The following is a 23,125-nucleotide window of genomic DNA, read 5'->3' on the forward strand; positions in this document are numbered from 1 at the left end:
GGGAATACTGATGTTTAAAAGTACTCTTGTGAGCAGTACAATTAAGGATTTTGTTTATCAGTTTGGAAGCAAGAGGACATTTCAAGAGGCAACACCATAGAAATCTCAAAAACAAAAAGGGTAACAGAGTTCAAAACAACTTGTCTTCCTTACATTCTGTATTCAGGTGTGGTTTTTCCCTTCTAAATGTGACTTAGCAATGTGATCTTTCAGTGAAGAATCTATTGACTCTTCTGTGAATCTATTTGTACTCTCTCAGAGCCAACTGAATTCTTTTCAGATGTTGGTTTTATCTGAATTTATAAATGATAAAGTTTGGGCCCATATAAAATTCAGAACTTCATGCTTCTGCTTCTCTTTTGAAAGTGACTTTTAAAGGCATTTTAATAGTTACTTGGTATTGAAATGAAAACAAAGAGTATGCATTTGGATTCATTATCAAATACATGAATATAAGCCACAAAACAAAATGTGCTCTTTATGATTGTTTTCTGGTATAAAAAGCTTCCATACCCAATGAAACAGAAAGTGTGTAGAAATGTATGCTTCTTGTGTTTGTTTATTGGAGAGCAGGAGAGAGTAGAGGAGGAAGGATTCAGTATTACATTTCAAAATACAGATTTCAGTTGTACTTTTCTTTGGGAGAAGAGAGGAATGCTGATTTGCAAAAAAAAAATAAATAATAATTTAAAAAAGGTTTTCTCATCCTTTAACAAGTCTTCTACAAAATTCACAAAAAATCACCATCATCTTTCCCACTGGGGAATATTGTAAAAAATCTATCACATCCAGGGATGTATTTAGTTTCCAAGTTACAGCCTGGGAAACCGTATTTCTAAAGAAAACTGAACAAAGCAAAAGGGCTTTAGTAGCTCTTGTTCTTAATTGCATATGCAGCTAACAGTAATTATTCCTGTATTTAGACTGCCTATCAGTTCTCATTATGAAAAAAGTCTCGTTGTACGTGTGTGTGTGGGAAAAGGCTTGTTTATTGTAAAAAGAGCTGCAAATATTTCATGATTCGCAGCAGGGAACGTGAACTTGGAAGCAGAAGTAGCTGTAAGGGATGTGTCTTATCGAGCATATAAAATAATACCACAGGTTTGCCATCTTATTTGTGATCACCTCAGTGACACTGCAATAGCCCTGAGAGACTGCAGTGATGAGAGATTAAAGTAGAAAGAACCTGGGACAGAGCACACAGTTATACAGACACAGCTGTGGAGTTCTAGCAAATATGAATGAATTCAATGGTGTATATGTACATGAAGGAAAGATAAGGAAAAGGTAGAAGATTCGTAGGGATGGATGACTGAAAGGAATATGAGTTTTTTTTGGACAAGAAACTGGTGATAATGTGTTAGAGAATACTGAGGAGTAACTAACCAAAGGTGGTCAATGATTTACAGTAGGATATTCTGCAGAAAAAAATAATGTCATGTACTGCTGCAACCACTTTTCAATGAGTTCTCTTCCACAATGCATTAAATAAATATCCATAGAAAGATATGATACCTGCTTTGAAGTCCTTACTATCTCATTTAAGATGTTCTAGAGAATACAGCGAACACAAAAGAGAAACTGAGGATGAAGAGCATGACAATATAAAGCAAATTCTATTTAATAACTTCCTGTATTAACACATCAGGCTTCTACTGAGGGAGAAAAAATACAGGTGCTGTTAACATATAAGCTTCCCTTGAACAAAAATGCGTTGTAAAGCTAACTAAAATTTTGTAGGAAATATTTGCCCATCTTGTGAAAGCTAGAAAACTCAAATGTTTTCCTATTTCACCTTTCGGATGAAAATTTTGATGTGTTTATTTGTTTTTAATTAAAGAAGAAGGGGAAGCTCAGACAGAACAGCTGCTGAGCTCAGGCAAAAATTGGAAGTCCCAAGTTCAAGTCTCTGCTAACATCAAAGCTTATTTATACAAAGTAGAAGCAGAGAAGAACAGAGAATATTCCTATTGCATATTCTTAAGTGAATAGCTTGGTGATTAAGGTCTTATTAGTGATGGAAAAGACAGGAGATCAAAATTTTCACCTAAACAGTGACAGACAGACCTAAACAGAGACAGACTTCAGACAGTCTCCCTCAGAAGAAACTGCATGCTTGCTAAAGCGTTTCTGCCAAACCCAGCATGTATTTTCCAGTGAAGAGTGTTTTTCAAGTGAAGAACCATTCTCTTGAAACATTACTGCTTAATTTTAGAGCTGTATCACTAACCTGTAAGAAATTATTAGTTTGTTGCAGCTTAACAGGTTTAATTATTTTTCTTTTAAGGAAGAAAACCTAAAAGCAAAATATATTAAAAAAAATAAGGTGACAAGTCAATCTAAGTTGGGCAATGCCTTAATACCCTGGAATTTCATATTCCAAAAAGCAATTCAATTTTGTAAGCCGCTACATTATAAAAAGACTAAAAAACGTCTTTGATGAAAAATTATACACTTTTAAAACTGTCCATAAAAGTGGGACTCATATCAACTAAATCATCCCCTGAATTTATTTAATGCAAAATCAACCATACAACTTGGCAGTATGTTTGAAATGTTGCTCTTTTACAACTAAATAGGGTAGGGGGAAAAAAAAAAGAGTTATTACAGATTTATCACGATTCTTTCAGAAGGTACTCTCATTTGGACATGGGAGGAAAGAAAAACAGAAAGCATGTGACACTAACAGTCTTGGGTGGTTTATCATTGATTTTTCTAGCATCAGTTATAAAAGTGATTAACTTGCTTAAGAAATTAGATGAAATTACTATTCAAGTATTGACTTTCATTCAAAAAGATTATCTTAATCTAGTTTTCAATCTCAAAAACATATCGCAGCAATGCGTTTGCATGTGTGTAAAATGCTTCCTCACACCAAAAAGATCTCAAAGAAGTTTATAATGGATCAGAAATTAGGATATATAATTTCACAACTGAAATGTGGTTACCTATTGGGTAGAGAATTACTTTCACTTGTAACTTCAACGTGTAAATCATTTAAGTGCGTGTTTACATATGCTACTCTTTCCCTTAAATCTGTGGGACTGCTCAGACACCTAATACTGAAACCAATCTATTTTAAACATTCTGAGAGTTAACATCATCGTGTGCAGCAGTTGAATTCATACAGTCCACCACTTATCACACAACAAGGATGAGGAAATCCAGTCAGTAACCTGGATTACTTTCTCTGTTTCAAATAGTAGCACAGGAAATCCGATGTTTAATATAGGCCAGACGAGTTTTATGCTGAAGGATTTATCTAAGGTGAAAATCCTGACAGCCTGAAACTTGATCACCCTGGAAAGACAAAAACTTGTATTGTCTACCCAGATTAGAGCACTTAAAGTCTCCAAATACTAATCCTTTTATAACTGTGTATTAATATGCTTTCTTATTCTTTCAATGAGCATTCTTAAATGAATTTATTCTATAAAGAACCCCCTAATAATTGTTAGTTATGCTGATAAAAAAGTCTACCCTCAAGAAGGTATCAATAGAGGAATATGAGAACTTCCAGAGAAGGAAGGCAGCACTGCAGTGCAGTGGAAACATTGCTCTATCCCAGTGGAAGATGAGAAGAAAGAACATCTACAGAGGCATTTTTCTTCTTTTTGGCTTTAACCTCTTTATAGACAGCAATGTAACATGTTACCTTTCCCTGAAAAGCTTTCAAGAATATGATAGTAGTAAAAAAAAAAAAAAAAAAAAAAAAAGCGTATATTGTATGTGCATATTCTTGCGGGCCCTCTGCCTGAGTAGAGAAAGTACGATCTAGGGCATTCACTCCGGATTCAGGAAAGCTTGGTTCCCTGCTCTCTGCTGCAATCTTTGCTCTCTAAGCGTAGTTAATCATGTCACCCTTGTTTTTCTCTACCATTTTCTGTCTTTTCTAATTAGATTATAAACTCTTTGTTTGTCGCATGCTTTGTAAAACGTCTGGTGTAAAAGGCCACTTATCTCAGTTGACCTGCTAAGTGCTGCTATAATGCAAACAATACTGATGCATCCTGACTTGATGGTATTTCACCTTGATGTGATGCAAGAGGCTGGTGCTGTTTGGCACACTGTAATTTGGCACCGAGTGGAGAAACAAACTCAGGATATGAAAATGGAAATAGCAGAGAATAAGACTGAGCAGTTGTTGAAAAAAGTACAGGAAAATAAATTCAGTTTCTGCGAAAACCAGCTGGAGACCCAGATCTGGAAAGTGCTTGTTGCTTTACTTGGCAACCATTTGCACGCCTGTCTGTGGCATTTGCCCACACATCAGAATATTACATCTCTGAGGGAAAGCAAAAGATCTTAAACCAAGAGATGCATGCTTTGATGGCAGCCTAAAAACTTCTGAGCTGTACTCTCACCTTTTGTCTGTTGACAAAGATGCATGTGTTTTTCACAGCTGCTGTTAATGACCCATCATTGCAGACTTCCTCTAAAGTGGGATTTAAAGGAGGTGGTAGTTAGTTACTATATGAAATGATCTTAGCCTACTGCTTTCCCTACGTGCTAAACTACTCCGCTTAAATCATAAGATTCCCATATGGCCTTTTCAGTTAGAAGCAGGAACACACCCTTGATTCCTAGTAAAGGAGAGTTAGTTCTGTCTTGTGAAAGAACAGACCTTTTTAACTTCCTTCCCCTTTGTAATAGCTACTCCAAGCACTGAACTGTTCAGCTCACAATACCAAGAATCCTGACAGTCTGTTCTGCTTGTGTCTCACAGAAACAACAAAGGCAAGATGTACATTCTTCTAAGTAGTGGGCTTTATAAAAGGTAACAGCCTAGTCCTTCTCCAAGTGTCCTCTTCAGCTAAATGGAATAAACACTTGCTGTGGCTCTGAAGCTATTTCCTTCAAGGGCTGGAACGAAACAAAATAAACCAACCAAACAAAAAATGCTGAGCCATCCAAAAGCACAGTGCCACATTGGAAAAGTACCTGAAATCGTTCTGAGTGAACAAGTGCTACCAAAAGCATTATGGCCCCATCAGTGCAGTTCTTCTCTGCAGGATGAATGATCCAGGGCAATGTGCCTCCCTAATGCAGCTGTATTGATTTTGAGACCTTGCCTGGGTATCCTTACCCAGCACAGTGCTGTGTGTATGGATTATTAGTGCTCGTTCTCGAGGGAGAGAATTGAGGTGTCAGTGAGCCTTAATTGTGTCTCAGTGAGTCTTAATTGTGTCCATAGCTAATATTATCCATAAGGTTATAGGCCTCAGAAAAAAAAATGAAAGAAAAAAAAAGCGTTTTACACAAGTTTTATTTACAATTCTCCACAAAGAAGACTGCAGTACTGCATATGGAATTTAGAATTTTAATTTCCTTCATTTTTAGAAGCAATATGTCAATTTAGAGCAATTCATTCCACCTGGACTATGGGAAACAGATAAGACCATATACTCTCACTAGTGCTGGGTGCTGCACGTTACGTGGGAGGGAATGGAAGTGGGCCGCTTCTCCTCAGGTCCCATGAGAAACACTCTGCAGCCAGTAACACAGGTTCAGGCGAGGATCTCAGTGAAGCAGTTTTATTTGCGATCGAAATGGTAGGTGGACTACAAGCAGGAGTGCCCAGCAAAAGCGTATCATAACCTTATATCCCCTATTACCCGATGCCTGATTCCTCCACGGTTTCCTCATTGGTAGAGGTTCACATTACCACATTCGCCTCATTACCACAGGTTCACAAACTTCTCGATGCTTATTACTATACCATATATGTACCGTTTTATTTGACTGTTAATTTCCTTTTTTTCCCCTTCTCTTGTGACTAGAGGGCCAAGAGATTTTTTTGTTTTTACTTATTTCACATTGCTTGTCCTGTTCTTCTTAGCTATCCCCCTTATTTTGGGACAGCGGGACCTTCCCCATATCAGCACAACATACTCCCCATTGTGCCTGCACAACCACTGTTGGACACAGGAGCTTAGCGGAATTTTCCACACAACTTTATTTCTCACAGTCCTAACACCTGGCAGGAGATGGAGAGGGCGAGGGTAATTTTCAGGTTAACCCGTCTGAAAACAGACAAAAAAACAGACAAATAAAAAGACGTGAGAAGCTCTGAGAGGACCCTGAAACAGTCGTTAAGGAGGGGGGGGGGGACAATGGGGAACCTCTGGGTTGCCGCACCCCAGGTTCTCCTCAGCCGCCGCCACCTCAACGCCAACGGCTACCCCCCCCCCTCCCCAAAGGCCGCCCTCGCCCCGCCCCGCCCGGGCGGGGGCGCGGCCACGCGGAGTCCCCGGATGGGCTCGGCTCGGCGCGGCGCTCCCCGCCCCCTCCGTGCCCGGAAGTGCGGCGGCGGCTCAGCGGCGGCTCCTCGGCGGGGCCGTACGGGAGCCGCGAGGGGCCGCGATGCGGCTCCGCCACCGCCCGGCCTCGCCGCTTCCGCCTCCCGCCGCTGACCGCCGGCCGCCTGCCCCCGGCCCGGCGCTATGAGAGCCGCCGCGCCCCGGTATGTAGCGCATGGACGGGGGCTCCGAGGGATCGGGGGTTGGGGGGAGGCGGGAGGCCTTTGTCGTGCCCCCTGCCGGCGTCCCCGGGGCCTTCCCGGAGGACCCGGCCCGGTGCGAGCCCCCCGGGGGCGGGGTTGGGGACGCCCCGGGGGCGGTGGGTGGCCCCGCGAGGCCGCGGCCGGGCTCCATTTTGTGCCTCGGCTGACGCCGGTTTTCAGCCGGTGATGTCATCGGTTGGTATTGCGTCACGGGAGACGTCACTGGGGGTTTGGGGGGGGGGGGGGGAGGAGGTGGAGGGGGCGAAGCCGCCCCGAAATGCCGGCGGGACCGCCGCGGTGCGGGGTTACCTGCACCCCCTCCCCCCCCGGGCCGCCAGGTCAACCCAGTGGGTAGCGCCGCGCCGGGAAGGCGCTGCGGGAGGCAGCGGGCCGGCCCCCGGACACAAAGGGAGGAAGCTCCGAACTCGGCAGCCGGGCCGGGCCTTCCCTTGGCCTCCCCAACGCTGTTCTGATGGGTATCGCAGGCGGCTGCAGGGGCTGGTGCCGCGGGGGCGCCGCAGCCGAGCTATGCGTGCGGCTGCCATGGGGTTTATTTCACTGCTCCGGGGGAAAAAGAAAAAGTTTGGGTTCTTCTCCGGTTTTTACCGGAACTTTTTGTTATTTCTGGGAGCAAAAATCCCTTTTTAATCGGACACTGTTGCCTTAGCAGGCCCTCAGTATTTCACCTGGCTCCTCCTGTGCTTCTGGCGTATAGATCTTGAACAAACACCAATGCTCGGCTGCCTACTGCGTGGTGTGCCCCCTGCAACCCCCGTAAGCGGATATTCAGGCAGGGAAAATCACTTTTAAGCAATATATCTTTTGTACATAAAGCTACAAACACGGCAGGGTTTGGTACATCACCAGAAGCTACTTTTAACTCTCTTCTGGAAACCTGAGATTTTAAATATCCAGAAATATCCTCGGTGTTGTATTGCCTTGAAACAGCTTTCTGCCAGACTTTTAACTTCAGTTTGCTTTTAGACTGTCAGTGAAAATAGAGTTATGTTTTGAAATGTAAGCTACTTGTTGCTATTAAAAATTTGTAGATGCTGTAGAACAAATATAAAATGGATTTTTAAAAAACACGTTTTTTTCTGTCCTAACACTTGGACAAATCATCTTGGACAGTCAGTTGAAATTACATATTATAAAAACTACTTTTCTCCTTTTCACAATACGTTGTGTTTCTCTGTTAATTTTTATGCATTGAAAAAAACTTAAAAATAAGCATACAGGAGAGACAAACCAGTTATTAACAGCACAAGTTAAAGTCAAAAAGAAATGGCTGTGGGCAGTAATAGATAATGTAGTTAAGACTTGCACATAGATCTCATCAACTTCCTTTTTTATTTATTCTTTCTTGGTTTTGTGTCTGTGTTTGTGGTTTTCCCACTCCGTCATGTGCAGTCTCTTCACTATCTGCTATAACTGTTTTCTTTGTCTTGTGCCCCTGTAGAGGAGGTGACCGTAGTTAGAAATTTCAAGCTTGTTTCCAGGTCCTGGGGCATGCTCAGAAGGAGACTTCCATGTGTCTTGTTTTACAGAACCACCCCATCTCATTCTCTTTCTGTCTGCTGGTGAGAAGTAGATATTTGTGGGTTTTTTCTCTGGCAATATTTTGTGGCAGGCTCATTTGTTTATTACAGGTGTTTCTGTTGCTTTGAAAAAAGTCTACTACGTGCCTATTTTGCCTTCTGTGTACTTGACAAAACGTGGTTAAGAGTAAGGAAATCTTCATGAGATTGTTACTCTAACTGAGAGCAAGAACTTGATGCTTGTAATCGTAAAATCCTGTGATCTTCACAATACTCTGCCCTGATCAAAGCACGAGTGCTTTGAAAAGTGTCGGTGTCGTGTCACTTCTCTTCCCACTTTTTTTTAGGTCCTCCCTCACTGCTTATGCTAAAGCACTTTGGCTTCTTAAGAGTCACCCAGATGGTGCTTCCTTAACTGTCTCCATCAAATCAGCTCAGAAGCTACACAGTCAACTAATGACAGGGTAGCAAAACAATGCATTGGGGATGCGTTAACCTGTGCGACTTACCTGGTTTCAGAAGCGTATTAGCATAGCGAAGGTGGAGGGACATGCAGCCCTGTCCCGGCTCTGTGGAGTTCATCGGACTGAAGAGGAAGAAAAACCCAATAATTCAACGCTCTGTTTCGTCACAGGGGCCTTTCTGGGATGAAATAGAAGATGCCCTTGCATCACTGGTTGCTTAACGTTGTGGTGCGTGTGAGGCCGTGATGGAGCTTGGCTCCATTGCTTTGGAGATGGCCTCCTCAAGGCTTTCATACCTCTGCTCTCCATACCTTTCCTCCCTCTTCAGAATTCCTGCATATTCACAGCAGATTTCTTTCCTGCTTTCATTCCTTGAGAAACTTCCCGGTTTATTTCTTTATGGCAACTTATTTCTATTTTTCCTTGTCCTACCCATACCAAAAGTATGCTTACTGGCATCCTCGCCTCAAACAAAAGGAGGAAGCCTCTGCTTTAGTTTGTGCTTAATTAAATGAGAGACCTGTTGCAACTGTGTGAGGGGTGGAGGTATGGTTGTAATGGCAATTTTGTAGTAGTAGTTGTTACGGAGAGAGGATGGCCACTTGCCATAGCTCAGTGGCTTTCTTAAGTAGTGCGCATCCTGCGCTAGATAACGTGTGTTGTGCTGTTCAACTTGTGTGGTGTGGTTGAATTTTGGCAGGCAGGTGATCAGTATTGGAGTAAACTTAAACAGAAACCCCCTCAACTTTCACAACTCTGTTTTACCCAAGTTAATAGCTTTCCTGTGTGGTTTTTGGTAACTTGGTTTAAAACTATTCTTTGTGGGCTATAAAGGTTTTTTATGGTCTTTGCCTGCATGCTCGCAAAGCAGTTTGTTGTGTCTGCCAACGTTCTTGTGATCAGTGTTCGCATTTAGCGTTTAGGAAATGTAGTGGAAGGCGAGATGCTCCTTCTGCTGATTCAGAAACTCATTGACACGGAATAATCTGGAGAGGTAACACCTTCAAATTCCCTGAATTAGATCGCTCACCCATGATGCTACCTTGTATCTCCCCAAAGCCCTTTAATTTTTGTGACAAATGTTACACTTGCCAAGTTTAATTGGTTACTAGTCTTTTTTATGGGGAAATCATAAACCAATTGTAATACAGTGTCCCACTTCATGGTTTGAGAATGGACAGTTGCTTTAGCGGAAAAGAAGCTAGGTTCTTTTCCATGCTGTTTGCTCAGAGATTAAAGATGGATGAAATAATTTTAAGTGGGCTTCATGTCAAGTTGAACGCTAGGTGAACAGAGAAAAGGATTTCCGTGTTGAGTTCTTACCTCTATTAGAGAGGCTCCTTGTGCGTACTTTGCTTTTAACCGCTTCTTTTAGCGTTAGAAATGTTTTAATGTGCTCTTCCTTGATTTCATTGCTAAATTTATGGAGTGAAGCTGGCGGGTTTTATGAGCACTTGCAAAATGGTAATTTACATCTTGTGTATGTGTGAATATTTCGTAAAGGAAATTTATATCTCTTAAAAAAAACTTGAGCTGACTTAGCTGCTAAGCAGTATTTGAAGCTCTAGTTTGCTCTGTACTCATGCTATACTATTGCTTTAGGATGGACAGCTGCTGAGCTTTTAATTAGTACCTAATTGAATACTGAACAGTGTCAGTCCCGTCCACCTTCATGTGTGCAATGTTTGCTCTTTGCACTATATTGTGACTTAATTCGTGTAGTTCAAAGGTGAATTATCACTTGACATGTAATTTAACTTGCAGCTTTAGAGAAAGACCAACTAATGGTGTGCCAGGGAGAATGCCACCGAGTAGCTCTTGGCCAGGGCCCAGCTGGTGTTGGGGTGCGTGTCTGCAGCACCTGGGGAGCTGCCCAAGTTCTCATGGTGCGAAGGATTTGCTGCTGGACCTGCTCATGCCGTGCTGTGGGGAGGATTGCAGGGTGAAACTTGGGAGCCAGGCTTTCCCTTGTCCTCCTTCCTGATTGCTGCTTTAGTGCTTATCCCCTCCCAGGTGCCTGCTCACGCTTTGTCGAGTCATTTGCAAAATCAGTCCCGAAGCAGGGCTACAAATGGAGGTGAAGGGAAGGAGGGGGAGCGATGACTCGCACTTGATTTATTTGCAATGCCGTGTTTTGTTGTGTATTAAATGCTTGGGAAATTAATTAGACTTGGGTGTCTGTAAAAAGGTTTGAGGTTATTTGCATCAGCCGTTCCTTCCTGAACAACTGAAATTGCGTGTAGATGCAGAACTCCTCCTGGCCGGAGGAGCAGCTGGTGTAACTTTCTCCTCTGGTGTCATACTTTCTAGTTCTCTGTTCCATGTTGACTCTTTCTTTGGAAAACTACCTTTCCCCAAAGTTTTAATTTTCCTGGCTTTCTTTATTCAGTTTCTAATTGATGAATCTGTTTTCTCCATTAGCATTGCATGTAGCCTATGAAGCATAACCGTTTTCAATGTTTAAGTCAAAACAAACAAAATAAAACAAACACCCACCCACTACCTGAACTCGAAATGAATTCTAAGTACAAGTCGCTTGTTGCTTTGAGTGCTTAGTGTACGGGTGTAATGATTTGTGTTAGTTAGCTAATAATTTCTTAAAATGCATTGGAGCAGGGGCTTGTTTACTGTCCACAGAACTTAATACAATAGGGCTCTGAATTACCTAATCTGTAGACATTACCTCAGCAACACAACAAGTAGTCTTTGGTGCTTTTTTTAATTTTAAAACAGATGGATTCTTAGCTAACTGGGTTTATTTTCAGTGTCATTTGTTTGTAATCAAAACTCTTGAAGATAAAATCAGCAGAACGGTTCTGTAATGAATTTAGCAAGCCAGTGCTTAATATAGTTTGTTTCAGCTTCTGGGGTGGAGCAATATATTATGATAACATTAAACTTCTTTAACTGCTTTTAATGAGCATGGTATTTACTGGTCACACTGATATTTATGTATCAAATTGAATAACTGTTGTTGTAAAAGATGACAAAATATTGTCCTTTCAACTCATGTCATGCCTCTGCTGTGTGTGAAGATAATTGCAGCAGTTATTTGTGTACAACCAGATTTGTACCTATTTTTAGGTGTTTTTTTTCCATGCCTTCAGTTCTTCTTACACTCTGCATGAACTCATTTAAAGACTTGAGTCATACTACTTCAGTTCTGGAAATGTTGTACTATAAACCAAATGGTCTGAAATCTCTAGTTAGCTTCTTTGGGTAATTGTAGGTTGATGTATGGCATGTTGCTGCGCCGGCCACTGAAGTTGATGTGAGCTTACAGTTAGGGCTGGTAGTGGCTGGTGTGTGTGGCTTCAGAGGAGCAGAAGGGATGCGATCTTGTTTCGATGTTTCTGATGTCTATAGAATCTGCTGAGCTAGATTATGCTTGTTACTTCTGTGCATGTAGGAAACGAACTTTACAAATCAAAAATGGAAGAATATTTGTGTTGATGAGTGTAATAATATCAATTGTGTAATTATACTTAAAACATTTTTGGAAGACAAACACTTGACATGTGGTTGGCCTGAGAAAAGAGATACAGCAAATGTTTGGAAGAATGGATTTGCACTGTTATGTTCTATGAGAGGCTTCTGTGTCCAGGGGCACCTGTATTGCTTATGGCAAAAGGTGCCTCATCCTCAATGTTCTCCTAACATGTGGTTCCTCTCCAAAAATAAACAAAAATCATGATATATGTAGAAATAGGAGTAAAGCTTCCATGGATAATAGCCTGCTGAAATTTTGAATGTGGCATGCTGTCTACATAGTTAGCTGCAGTGGTTAGTTGCGGTAGTAAGATTATCAAGTCAGATCAGATTTTGTTCTGTAGTCAGTAGTTCTGAATATTTCTCACAGGCCAGATACCATTTTAAAGAATTTAAATATTAGTTGTTTTTGGAAATATGCTGTATCCTCTGACAGTTAGAGACCTCTCCCTGAGTGGGGAGAGGAAAAATACATGGCAATAACATCATCGGCTGTGTTTTATCTGTGTATCTGATAAACTCTAGCCTCATACCCTTCACAGAAACTTCGTGTTGCTTGCGAAGATGGGCTTGCTGTTTGGTGTGAGCTGGCTTCTTCCTTTCCTGATAGTAGATTGCATTTTTTTTCCCCTCCTGTTTCTTTTTCTTTTCTGTGAAGGCAGCTTTCCGGAGCGGCACGGCAGGCGTCGCGCTGCTCCCCGGCTGATGAGGCAGCCGTGTCGGGGTGAATCACGGCGGGGCTGCCCCTGATGTGGCAGAGGCGAGAAGCAGCAGGCCGGCTCCGGCTTTCTGCCTGCCTCCCTGACGTCAGTGAAGATGAAGCAAACCTACGGCTGTAGCTCGCAGAGACCTTCACAGGCCCAGCAGTTCCAGGACAGCAGGGAAGCACTGGGAGGGATTTGATTTACTGGTGCTAGTGCTGAGGGCTTCAGCAGGTGCTCAGGAGGCACGGCTTGTGATGGAGAGCACTGGCCACGGTGGTGGCTGTGTGCGGTGTTTTGTGGGGTGTGTTGCCAGCAACGGCCTCCCAAAGGCAGCTGAAGAAGTGTCCTACAATCGAGCAAGCTCTGTCTTTTATCAGCCCCAGTTGCTTTTGTCGAATTGTGATCTGTTTAACCATGCCTGGATTAGCCAGGCCGCCCCAAGGGGCCTCTGCCAGCCCCCTGGTGTTGTTTGCCTTACTGCTGTGTTTAAACTTCAGTAAAGCAGCCTACACATAGAGGAACAAACTGGTGGTGTAAGTAGGTGAAAAAAGTGAGCAAATGTCCTGCATAACATGACAAGATAGATTTCAGACAAGTAAGATAGATTTCATGACAAGTAAGATTTCAGGTATTCACACCTTGGCAGCTAGGGCTTTTTGCAAGACGCTATTTTTTCTTGTTGCTTAGAATGTAGTCCTAGGCTTCAGGTTGAACCCTCAAAAACTTGCACAGATTTTTGTTGTGTGAATCGATGTTAGCCTTTTGGGGGAGTTCTCCAGCAGGGCAGCCTGACATGGACCATCCCGTCTCCCTTGCCCTCACAGCCCCAGGTAAGCAGACTGAAGCTGAAAACAAGAGCAGTGACGTCCGGCCTCTGCAGCTGAAGAAGCGCTGGGGCTCAGTGCCTAAAGCCAGAGTGGTCATTGCTAACTGGTCTCCTCTTGTGCGGTGCCCATCAGATGGTCCAATGGAAACTGAAAGCCACAGGAGTCTTTTAGCAATTATTTCTTTAAAAAGAGTTTAACCTTTGCAAGGAAAACAATTTTAATATCACTTTTTTACCATTTTTTAATGTTACTTACCCTTAGCCCTGACTCTGCTTTAATCCATAGTTTTAAAAGTTTTTTTTTGCTGCTGAGTTAGTTCAACCTGTCTATAAAGAGGTAAGAGATGCTTTGAAAATTTCTTCTGTCTTGAGCAAATAAGACTGCTGTAAGTAGGAGAAATAGTAGGAAACTGCAAAGGTTTGAATGGCTTTTCTTGTGGAAAAATGCATCTTAAGCAGATTATTTTTGAGTTGTTCTGACTTCTAAAAGTAGAAGTAAACTAATATCTGGTTGGTTTTGAAACAACAGAGTAGTAAAAATTGTGTACCTGTATTTGAGCTTTAGAAACCAGTTTCCGTAGGATAAGAACTTTAGGATTTTCTTTTCTTTTTTTTTTTTTTTTAACCCTGTGTACATGTATGAACTTGTTGATGTCTTTCTAGGACTGTTTCTGCTTGTCTTGCAGACTTTCACCAGGTGTTCATATTGCTACACTTTCAGATTTCTACTTCATAATTCACCAAAGCGAGTGAATGTGCAGCTCTACCTCTTGACCTGCCTGCCTTTCCTAGGATGCTGCTGTGGATGACATTTAATACCCAGTTCACTGAAATTAATTGTTCGAAGACTGTTTAGGTGAACTAGCATCAAGTGAAGTCTGGTTTTCTAACAGAATTTGCTTTTGGTGTTTTTGCTTGGTTTCCTGGCATATAAATGTAAGTTGTTGCTTTTTGCACAGGATGTAGTATTTTTTTTTGACTGTTTTGGTACGAGTCACTGAATAGGCCTGAGATGAGCTGTATCTCTTACAAAATTTCCATGAAGATGCAGCTGCGTGCACAAATTCGTTCACTCTTTGCCACGATAGGTAACAGGGAAGTGAATGATCAAAAAAGCCTATCTGATAACATTTGTGAGTATAAGCTTTTGGCTGCCGAAAGCAAATGTTACCACTTCAGTGTGAATTTTCCAGGTAATAACAATCTGCAAAGCTTAGTGAGCAGAGCATTATGCTGCTGTTGCTCTGTACAACTTCTCTGTAGCAAATAAGCACCTGTCTCTAGGGCATGTAGTCCAATGCTTTATGCTAATCCTATGTGTCTTTTTTTTAAGACCCCCACCCAACTAACTAAATCTTTCAAAGAAGTTTTTTATGCAAAAAGAATATCAAGGTTCCCATTTTCAATTTGGTAAACTTCTGGTTGTGTGTAATTGAATTATTTGGAAAAAATAATTCTTCATTCAATATACTTTCACATGCCAGTGATTTGTTTGAATAAGAGTGATGGAGTAAAACTAAGGAGGGAGAAAGATCACTTTGGCTGTATACCACGGGGAAAAAAATGACAGCAGTAGACTATTAAAATAGAATAGCTTCCCAAGAGGAATAGTGGTGGAAATGCCCATCTTTTGGGTCCTATAAAGCTAGACTAAAATGAAATTGAAATGCTCTAAGAAATAATTTTGCATTTCTTCTCAAGGGAAATGGATAGATGACTCCTGTAGGGAATAGTCTAGGTTATCTAATGTGGGGTTTCCTATATTATAGCACAATAATGCAAAGCTAATGCTGAGGGATTTTTATTAACGAGCTTGGCTGATGTAGACTAGGCAGTTGCGGTTCAAAGTCTGCTAGGCACTGGGTTTTCTCTCGGCTTAGGTAAAATTCAGCTTTACTTTTTTGAGGCTTAAGATGGGAAAGAAAATTCAGAGAAGAGCACAAAAATGGCATAGTGGGTTCTAGTTCTTACAAATAATAGTGTAATCTTGCTAATTTTGAGCTGCTGACTTGAGTTTTACGAGTTACAGCTGCTACCTCATCCACTTGCGGAGCTGTGCATTTTGCATGTGCCTGGTTTTGCCTTGCTGGGGTCTTCTGCTGGAGCACCTCAGGATGTGCTTTTAAATTCCTTGTCTTAGCTGCAGCTATTTTAAGCTGTTTCTGCCCCAGCTGTGCGCCCCATCTTTTTGCTGGAGTTTACTGTCCCAGGAGCAGGGGTGACAGGGGGATGTAAACGTAGTTTCTCAGTTGTCACAGTCTAGGGGAGTATTTTTTGTCTCTGGAGTTAGGATTTAGCTTACAGTGTGGGTGCTGAGGGGTGTTTGTGTCTGCTGGTGGGCAGGGGCTTCCAGGGGAGCTGGTGGGTGGCATGGGTGAGACCTTATGCTGAAGCAGCTAGGAGCACCTAGATCTTGTGATTTAAGCCTCAAAACTGGTGTAGGTTTGTGTGTTTCCATTGAAACGTATGCTTAAGTAAGCATTTTTGGTATGATGTTCAAAAAAAAACCCCTTCCTTTTAACTATTATGGGCCTTTCACTTCTCCAGTAAGTCTTTATAGGGTATTTTCTGTGTGTAACTCAACTGCTGTTCCCTTCTGTTTGCCCTGAAATGGAAACTTGCATATTAGAAGTGTTGCAAATAAAGTTAGATGTAGTATGTGCTCAATCTACAGTTTTTCTAACTTTGAGATGGCAGAGGTGTGGAAAAACTGTGTGTGTATGTATGTATTAAAAAAAAAAAACACCTGCAATTGTTTAAGTATTAGTAATTCTGTGCACTCAAATGTTGCAGTGCTAGATAGGGATTAAATTCAATAAATATTGAACGCAGTATTTAAATAATTCTTTGGGTATACCCTGAGTCCGTTCTCAGAGAAGAAGATGCTGCTGAATAAATTGGAAAGCTGCCTAAGCTTAATAGACCTTTCACATGTCTGTTATTGCGCTGTGTATCATCCAGCAGAAAATTTGGTTTAATACAGTTAGCTAATAGGAAATGTGCAGCGATTCTTTCATAAAGATCAATTGTGGAGAGATGCAAATCCTGCCAATTAAGGAACAATTCTATCTTTTACAAAGTTTTCTTTCTACTAGTAATGTCTTACGATTTTTTGTAAGCATAATCGGCTTACAAGACCAACTCTTAAACAGAGAAAAATGGTAAACTACTGTCTTCAGCTGGATGATATTTTTAAGTCTCTAGGGTTTGGAGAGAAAGATAATGTGCCTTGTGTGGATTTGAGCAGCATTGAAGCCAGTTTAATGAGCTACAGGAGTTCCATGCCGGTGGATAAGCTGGACTCAGCCAGTAGGAGGTGTTGTACAAGAACTACTACCAAGCAGAAAGGCGCATGGCTTTCACGGGGCTTAACCCTGAAATACCTGGCAGGTGGCCACCTGTTTTGGCCTTTATAAGTCAATGTTATGTAAAACTGTGAGTATGAACGGGAGGATTATGTCAGGAGGGATGCAAATGTGACCCAGTCTGGGGCCTGAAGATGTCTTTCATTGCAGACTTACCCGTTTTGCTCTGGTTCATATTTGTTTCCTTCAGCTTCATGAGTGTATTCTGTCATACCCAAGAAAAGATCCAGTGGACCTTAACACAATTATGTTCCCAAGAATTTGCAACCTCGGTAATCTACAAAATAAAACAGATCTCTTGAATAACAAATCCTAACAAGTTTTTAATCACAAGTGATAGTTTAATTAAAGGAAATGAAATTTGTAGCTCCGTAGCTAGAGCATGTTTATTTTGAATGTTTTTTTGGAAGGTGACTATTGAATGGAAGACTTATTCATCTAGATTAAAAAACAAAAAATCAAAACCAAGAAAGTTTTGTCTATACAAGTAGACAAAATATATTTGTTTTATTTTGTACTATGTATTTATGAGGAATAAAAAGTTGGAGAAACAAGTTGTTATTCACCAGTTAACCTTCAGAAAGTAGTCTCTTTACCTCAGTCAGTGATGAAATATCAATATTTCCAAAGGAGAAAAAAAAAGCAAGTTTATTGCAGCTTTTCATTCCTTGGGATGTTCAGCCCCTTTCAGGAAAGACTGACCATTGAAATACAGAGTATATAATACGTGCATGTGGGGTTTGTTGGCATGGCCATTTATTAGGCTTTCCTTAGACACTACTAAATGATGTTAGTGTTGGTCACTCTGGGTAAGTTGCTCTAGTTCTTGTTAGCTGATGAATGCCTGAAGTAGCTTGGTTAGAGATGCGTGGTGTTTGAGGCAGGGCAGGTTCCCCAGCCTCTTTCTGGGGCATTTTGGAAGCTTGCTCCTGTAATGGTTTGGGAGCACACCGGACTTCCCTGTTATATGTTGCGTTGTTCCTCAGCTGCTGGACAGGACTTGAGTCAGCCCACGCTGTGCCTCTTGTTCAGTTATATCATGTGGTGAGTGCTGAAGTCCTGTGGTGTGCCAAAACACAGCCGCGGAGAGGAGGCCTCTGCAAGAAGGGGTGGCTGAGGGAAGGATCAGCAGGGACTGAGCTTCCAGTTCCCAACGTGCTTCCTCCCCGCTTTTGAGGGAGCGGGATGGGGTCACTGACTTGGTGAATTGATCCGTGGTTAGCTTCTGGCAGGCTGGGTTGAGCTTCCAGGGTCTGTCTGTCTGTTGGATGCTCTGCAGAAGGCAGTTTGTCCAGTTCTGCCAGTAATTTGCTGACTATTATACTGTACTGAAATAGAGAAGACATTGCAATGGTCACTACTTAGCATGCACGCATGCTCGTATGCACCTCTTAAGCTACAGCTGCTCTGATGAAAGAAATTCTAGGATATAGGAGTTATACTGAGCTTCCATTCTTACCTGTGAGAGCTCACAAAATATGATGTTATCGCTTAGTGAAATTCTTGAAATAAGTTTTGAAGTGTTTTGCAGGTTTATTATTGAGGGATTAGAGGATTTCTCTCTGTGGTATTTTCTTTGTGCATACAAGCGCATTGATTCCAACACAGCGTGTAAGACTCAATGTGTTTTTGTATAGCTATGAGGTTGAAAAGTAACTTTTTCTAGAATAATCTTGATAAATATTCAATTTATGGGAATAATTTCTGGGAAGGGAAACAAGATAATGTTTGAAACTCTATATAAAATTGGTGTATAAAATACTTTTGAAGATCTCTTTTTAAAAGTAACAGGAAAAAAGTTAGAGCTTATACAGCTTTTGATAAAATTCAGTGTGTATACATTTTATGGATGATAGTCTATTTTCTTTACACTCTGTGTGTGAGTAATTAGAGGGAATTAACATCAGATAGCTTGAAGCTTAATACAAGTAATTCTTTGAACAGGAAGCTACTTCAACTATTAAATAAAATGTGCTTTGAGGATTTGCTTCTCATTTTTTTCTCTTCCCACTACTGCTCTGCCAGTAGTACTGAGCTCTGCGAAGATGCTGATTTTAGAGAGACCAGTCTGTTGGGCACAACGGTTAGCAGGTACCATCGATACCTTAAGAGACCAGGAGAAGTGGTAAGCCCGTCATGTTCAGGATCTGAAAGTACAGGTTGAGTAACGTAGTTTTGGGCTTTTCCCCTCTTTTGAAGTATGACCATGAAAGTGCATTCTCAGAGTAAGTCATCGATGATTGCATGACGTTCAGTATGGGTATATCACTTCGCTAAGGAAAAAAAAATCAGGCTACTTGACGGACTTCAAAAATATCTCTAATTTCCATTTTGTAAAGCTGGAAATTACTTTTCCTCGTTCACTAAAACTTCTTTTAGTGCTCCCAAGTGAGTGTAGATGTGTAAGTTCCCTCCAGTGGTCAGACATCTTCACAGGGAAGTGTTTGTGTGGGCTGCTTTGTTGAGCCATGTCCAGGCAGGCATGGCGTTGCCTGAAAATTATCAGATATGTGATGTGATAATGTCCTGTCACCTCCGATGCTTTGTTCACAATTGCAGGCAGAGGAGTAAATGCTAGTTCTAGCTTGAAAATTGTCCCTGTGAGTAAGTAGCTTCATCGTGTCGATAATAAGCCCTCCTTCCTGCACTTCGTTGGTTTAATTCCACCCCGTCCTTCTCTGACAGGGGTTGTCAGCTGCAGCTCCATCTGCTCCCGGCCGCTTCATCTGGTAGGCTGTGATGACGGTTTGGTACTTGAAGACCTTTTTGTGCAAGCTGATGACAGTGGCTAATGAATGATTCATAAACACTTTCTTCAAAGTAGTATTTACTCTTTTCCCCGCGCAAAGCTCAGAACAAGGGGTGAGCATGTAGGTGCGTCCTTCTGCCTGCTTTCAGTCTGTCCCCTCAAGGCCTGCTTGGTGCCAGCAACCCTCAGCTCAGTGAATCCATGCCCAAAAATACAGTAAGATACAAATCTGTTCCTCAAAGACATGTCAGGAGCTCTGGAAAGTCAGTTGTCCACTCCTAATGTGGTAATTGGAAACTACAAAAAGTTGAAGCCATTCTGAAGGATGTGAAAAGCGTGCTTGGTCATGGCTGCTGCCAGAAATGGTAGTAAATAATAAAAGCCACACAGCTGGTTGAAGGAGTCTCTGAAGCACAGATGCCCTAGGTAGAAGCAGGTACAGAGACAGACAGACGGGGAAATAATGGAGGGGCAGGTAGTAACCACCTTTGCTTAGACTGTCTCGTTTGTCGGGCTCGTTTAGCTGTGAGACAGGAGCGGGTAGCTACCAGTAGCTGGCCTCAGGTCACTGGGTGCTTCCTGAAGGGGATGCTATACAGAGCTTACTTTAAGCCTTTTTCAGTTTGGTGAACCCTTCTGGGCAACCTTGTCTCTTCTGTAATTACTGGACTTCTAGGAGCTGGCTGGTCTCAAGTACTGAAAGAGCTCAGGAACATGACAGAAAAATAAAATGGGGCAAGCGAGTTCCACTATCTGAAATTAACATTGGCTGTTTGTCGCCAGTTATCATCTACAGAAAATACTAATTAAATACTAAAGACTTCCAGAAGTAAACATAAGTTTTATTTGGAAGGAAAAGTATTATTTCTTACAGGAGGCAGCTGAATTGTATTTTTGATTACACTTGAATGTCTCAGTGATCCACATCTTGCATGAGTCTTATCCAATGATTTTTTGCCTTGTAGTTGATCTCTTTTCAGAGAGCTCCATCTGACTGCATAGCATCTTTTTCCTCATCTGACAACAGCTGAGAATGGTTTTTCTCCCCAAGGCTTTATACGTTCATCGTCCAGAGTGATTTCCATGTCAGCAGGCTTTAATGTACGAGGGCTAATTAATATTGCAAGTGAGTGAGAAAAGGTCCTAGAATGGCGTGAAGGAAAGCATCCAGTGAGGATCATTGTGATTCACAGAGAATTCTTCTCCCCATAGGAAGGGAATTCTTCTCCATTCATTGTGACTGAATTGTGTATGGTCTTGCAGGGTGTTCTTACCTAAATTTATATAAAACCTTGTTTCTAAGTGTATTGCCCATCTCTGGAAAGTTCCAGCATGATCAGTGATGTGCAACCACCTCTTTCCAGTAATGCAAATAATACATTTTTTTGCAAGTAAAAAGATGAAGCTAGTGTTCCAGGAAGGTTGTAGTCTTCTGATCTTCTTTAATGATAGCAGGATACAATTAAAAAAAACTCTGTACTGAGAGAAAATGTTTAATTGTGACTTTCATCCAGCTTGGCCAGGGTTTGCTTCACTTCTTTTTAGCAACTTCATGGGGCTGCTTAAGTGAGAAACAACGTGTCTGGCAGATATCTGTCTGAAGATGACAGCAAAGCCTAGCTAAAAGAGGGTCACCAGTAACCCAGAGCTACTCTAACATGTCTGTATTCTTTTATTAATTATTTAAAAGGCTTGTGCAAGTAGACGGACTAATTACATGTCTAGTTAGATGTGATGAATCTGGGCATGTGACTCAATTTCTGATGGGAAGGAGAAATTGCAGTGCTTGGTGGTAACCTGTAACAAGATTGCTTTACTTGTTACTGGAAAGTTCTTCAGATTTGGCAAGTTGACTTCAACTGTTTCAGCTCTGTGCTTCAGCAGGCAGCCAGCTAGTGGTTGTGATTATTATTGTGATTATTTTCAATAAAATCTATTGGCATTAAAGATACAAGGCAACCATAAAAGATGTGAAGAAAATACTTTAAAAGTAAGTTTATTTTCTCACCTTCCCTTGAAAAATCCTAGGATTACTTGAACCTATTCTACTCCCAGAAGGCTAGGTGCTCTTCCAGAGCCATGTCTATGGAAAGCTAATGCAGAGCTACTGATAACTGAGCACTCACAAGGCCCTAGGTAGCCTCCAAATCGAAGGAAAAGATCCCAAGGAAAGTTATAACATGACTGGAATGATCAAGGTGTAATAATTTTAAAAGGTGATGTTGAAATAACATCATTAGTGGCATTGTACACTGCATAGATGCTTGCTTTTATAAAGTATTGCACAAAGATTGAACTTGCAGATTTGTAGTACAAGTGGTCATCAACGAATATTTGACACCTAGCTTGTCTAAATAGCAAAACAATTTTAACTTCTTTTCAGGTTTTATTTTCATTGCATCATTTAGTAAACACAGTCATATGGATATCAAAACATTGATTTTTCCACGCTTACAGAGGGTGTCCAAAGAAAAATACATGAATTGCTTCCTCTTTTTTTTTTTTAGGAGAATTACTGAAGTCTGGATTGTTATTTTGATACTATAACCTGCAATAAGTGGCAATGTCAAGGGTTCCCACCCCACCTCCTCCTGGGGAGATGTCCAGTGGACCTGTGGCTGAAAGCTGGTGTTACACACAGGTGAAATTGCATGAATTCCAATGGCTTTATTTTCTAGTCATAACAACCATTTAAAAACAATTCCTAAAAATACTGAGTTGTGCTGATAATCTAATTCTCATAATTAATGCGTGATATACAAACTAAATTTTAGTGAATTTTTTCTACATCTTTTGTTCAGGTTAAAGTAGTAAAATTTTCCTACATGTGGACCATTAATAACTTCAGTTTCTGCCGAGAAGAAATGGGTGAAGTTCTAAAGAGTTCTACCTTTTCATCAGGGCCAAATGACAAAATGAAGTGGTAAGGTCTTTATTGTGGCAACTGCTTTTTTTCCTATTTTTTATCCCACTAGCAGAAGCTGCAAAATCAAATTGTGAATAAATAATAAAATTTAGACATTTCTTGAAGTTTCATTATAGGTACAGATTGCTGCTGGTTTCATAGTTTCAATAATCATGAGGGAAACACTTGTATTAGTAGCTCGTGTAGTATCTTAAAAAATTAATACAGATCTGAATTTATTCTGTTTATGACTTTAAAAATGTAAATTTTCTGCATTTCTTTCAGGTGCCTGAGAGTGAATCCAAAGGGATTAGATGATGAAAGCAAAGACTACCTGTCATTATATTTGCTTTTAGTCAGTTGTCCAAAAAGTGAAGTCAGAGCAAAATTCAAATTTTCCCTGCTGAATGCTAAAAGAGAAGAAACTAAAGCAATGGGTAAGGGAATCTTAATGTAGTGCCTGCAGATCTATAAGAACTTTCCAAAGAAAGTTAGCTTTGTATTTTTTTCAATTAAACAGAGTTTAACACTGAGAGAAACTTGAAAATATCTTTTTAAATATCCTTTTAGAAAGTTAATTTAA

The 23,125-nt window shown here is 41.1% G+C and overlaps 1 protein-coding gene across 5 annotated transcripts in view; it reads left to right on the forward strand.

The window, feature by feature from the left end:
• Positions 1-6,233: 6,233 nt before the first annotated feature.
• SPOPL (speckle type BTB/POZ protein like) overlaps positions 6,234-23,125 on the forward strand; it is a 34,030-nt gene continuing 17,138 nt past the window's right edge. The window contains exons 1-5 of one of the 5 annotated variants that reach the window (XM_040561219.1): positions 18,902-19,013; positions 20,603-20,738; positions 22,145-22,278; positions 22,439-22,560; positions 22,828-22,979. In XM_040561219.1, coding sequence (XP_040417153.1) covers positions 22,201-22,278; positions 22,439-22,560; positions 22,828-22,979 — 352 coding nt within the window. In that variant the 5' untranslated portion in view covers positions 18,902-19,013; positions 20,603-20,738; positions 22,145-22,200. Of the gene's footprint in view, positions 6,464-6,623; positions 6,698-7,177; positions 7,277-18,901; positions 19,014-20,602; positions 20,739-22,144; positions 22,279-22,438; positions 22,561-22,827; positions 22,980-23,125 lie in introns of those variants that run through there. The other 4 variants (XM_040561222.1, XM_040561218.1, XM_040561220.1 and 1 more) reach the window with 4 other exon arrangements.

The sequence above is a fragment of the Cygnus olor genome, chromosome 6 (genome assembly GCF_009769625.2).
Source record: "Cygnus olor isolate bCygOlo1 chromosome 6, bCygOlo1.pri.v2, whole genome shotgun sequence".
Taxonomy (NCBI): Eukaryota; Metazoa; Chordata; class Aves; order Anseriformes; family Anatidae; genus Cygnus; species Cygnus olor.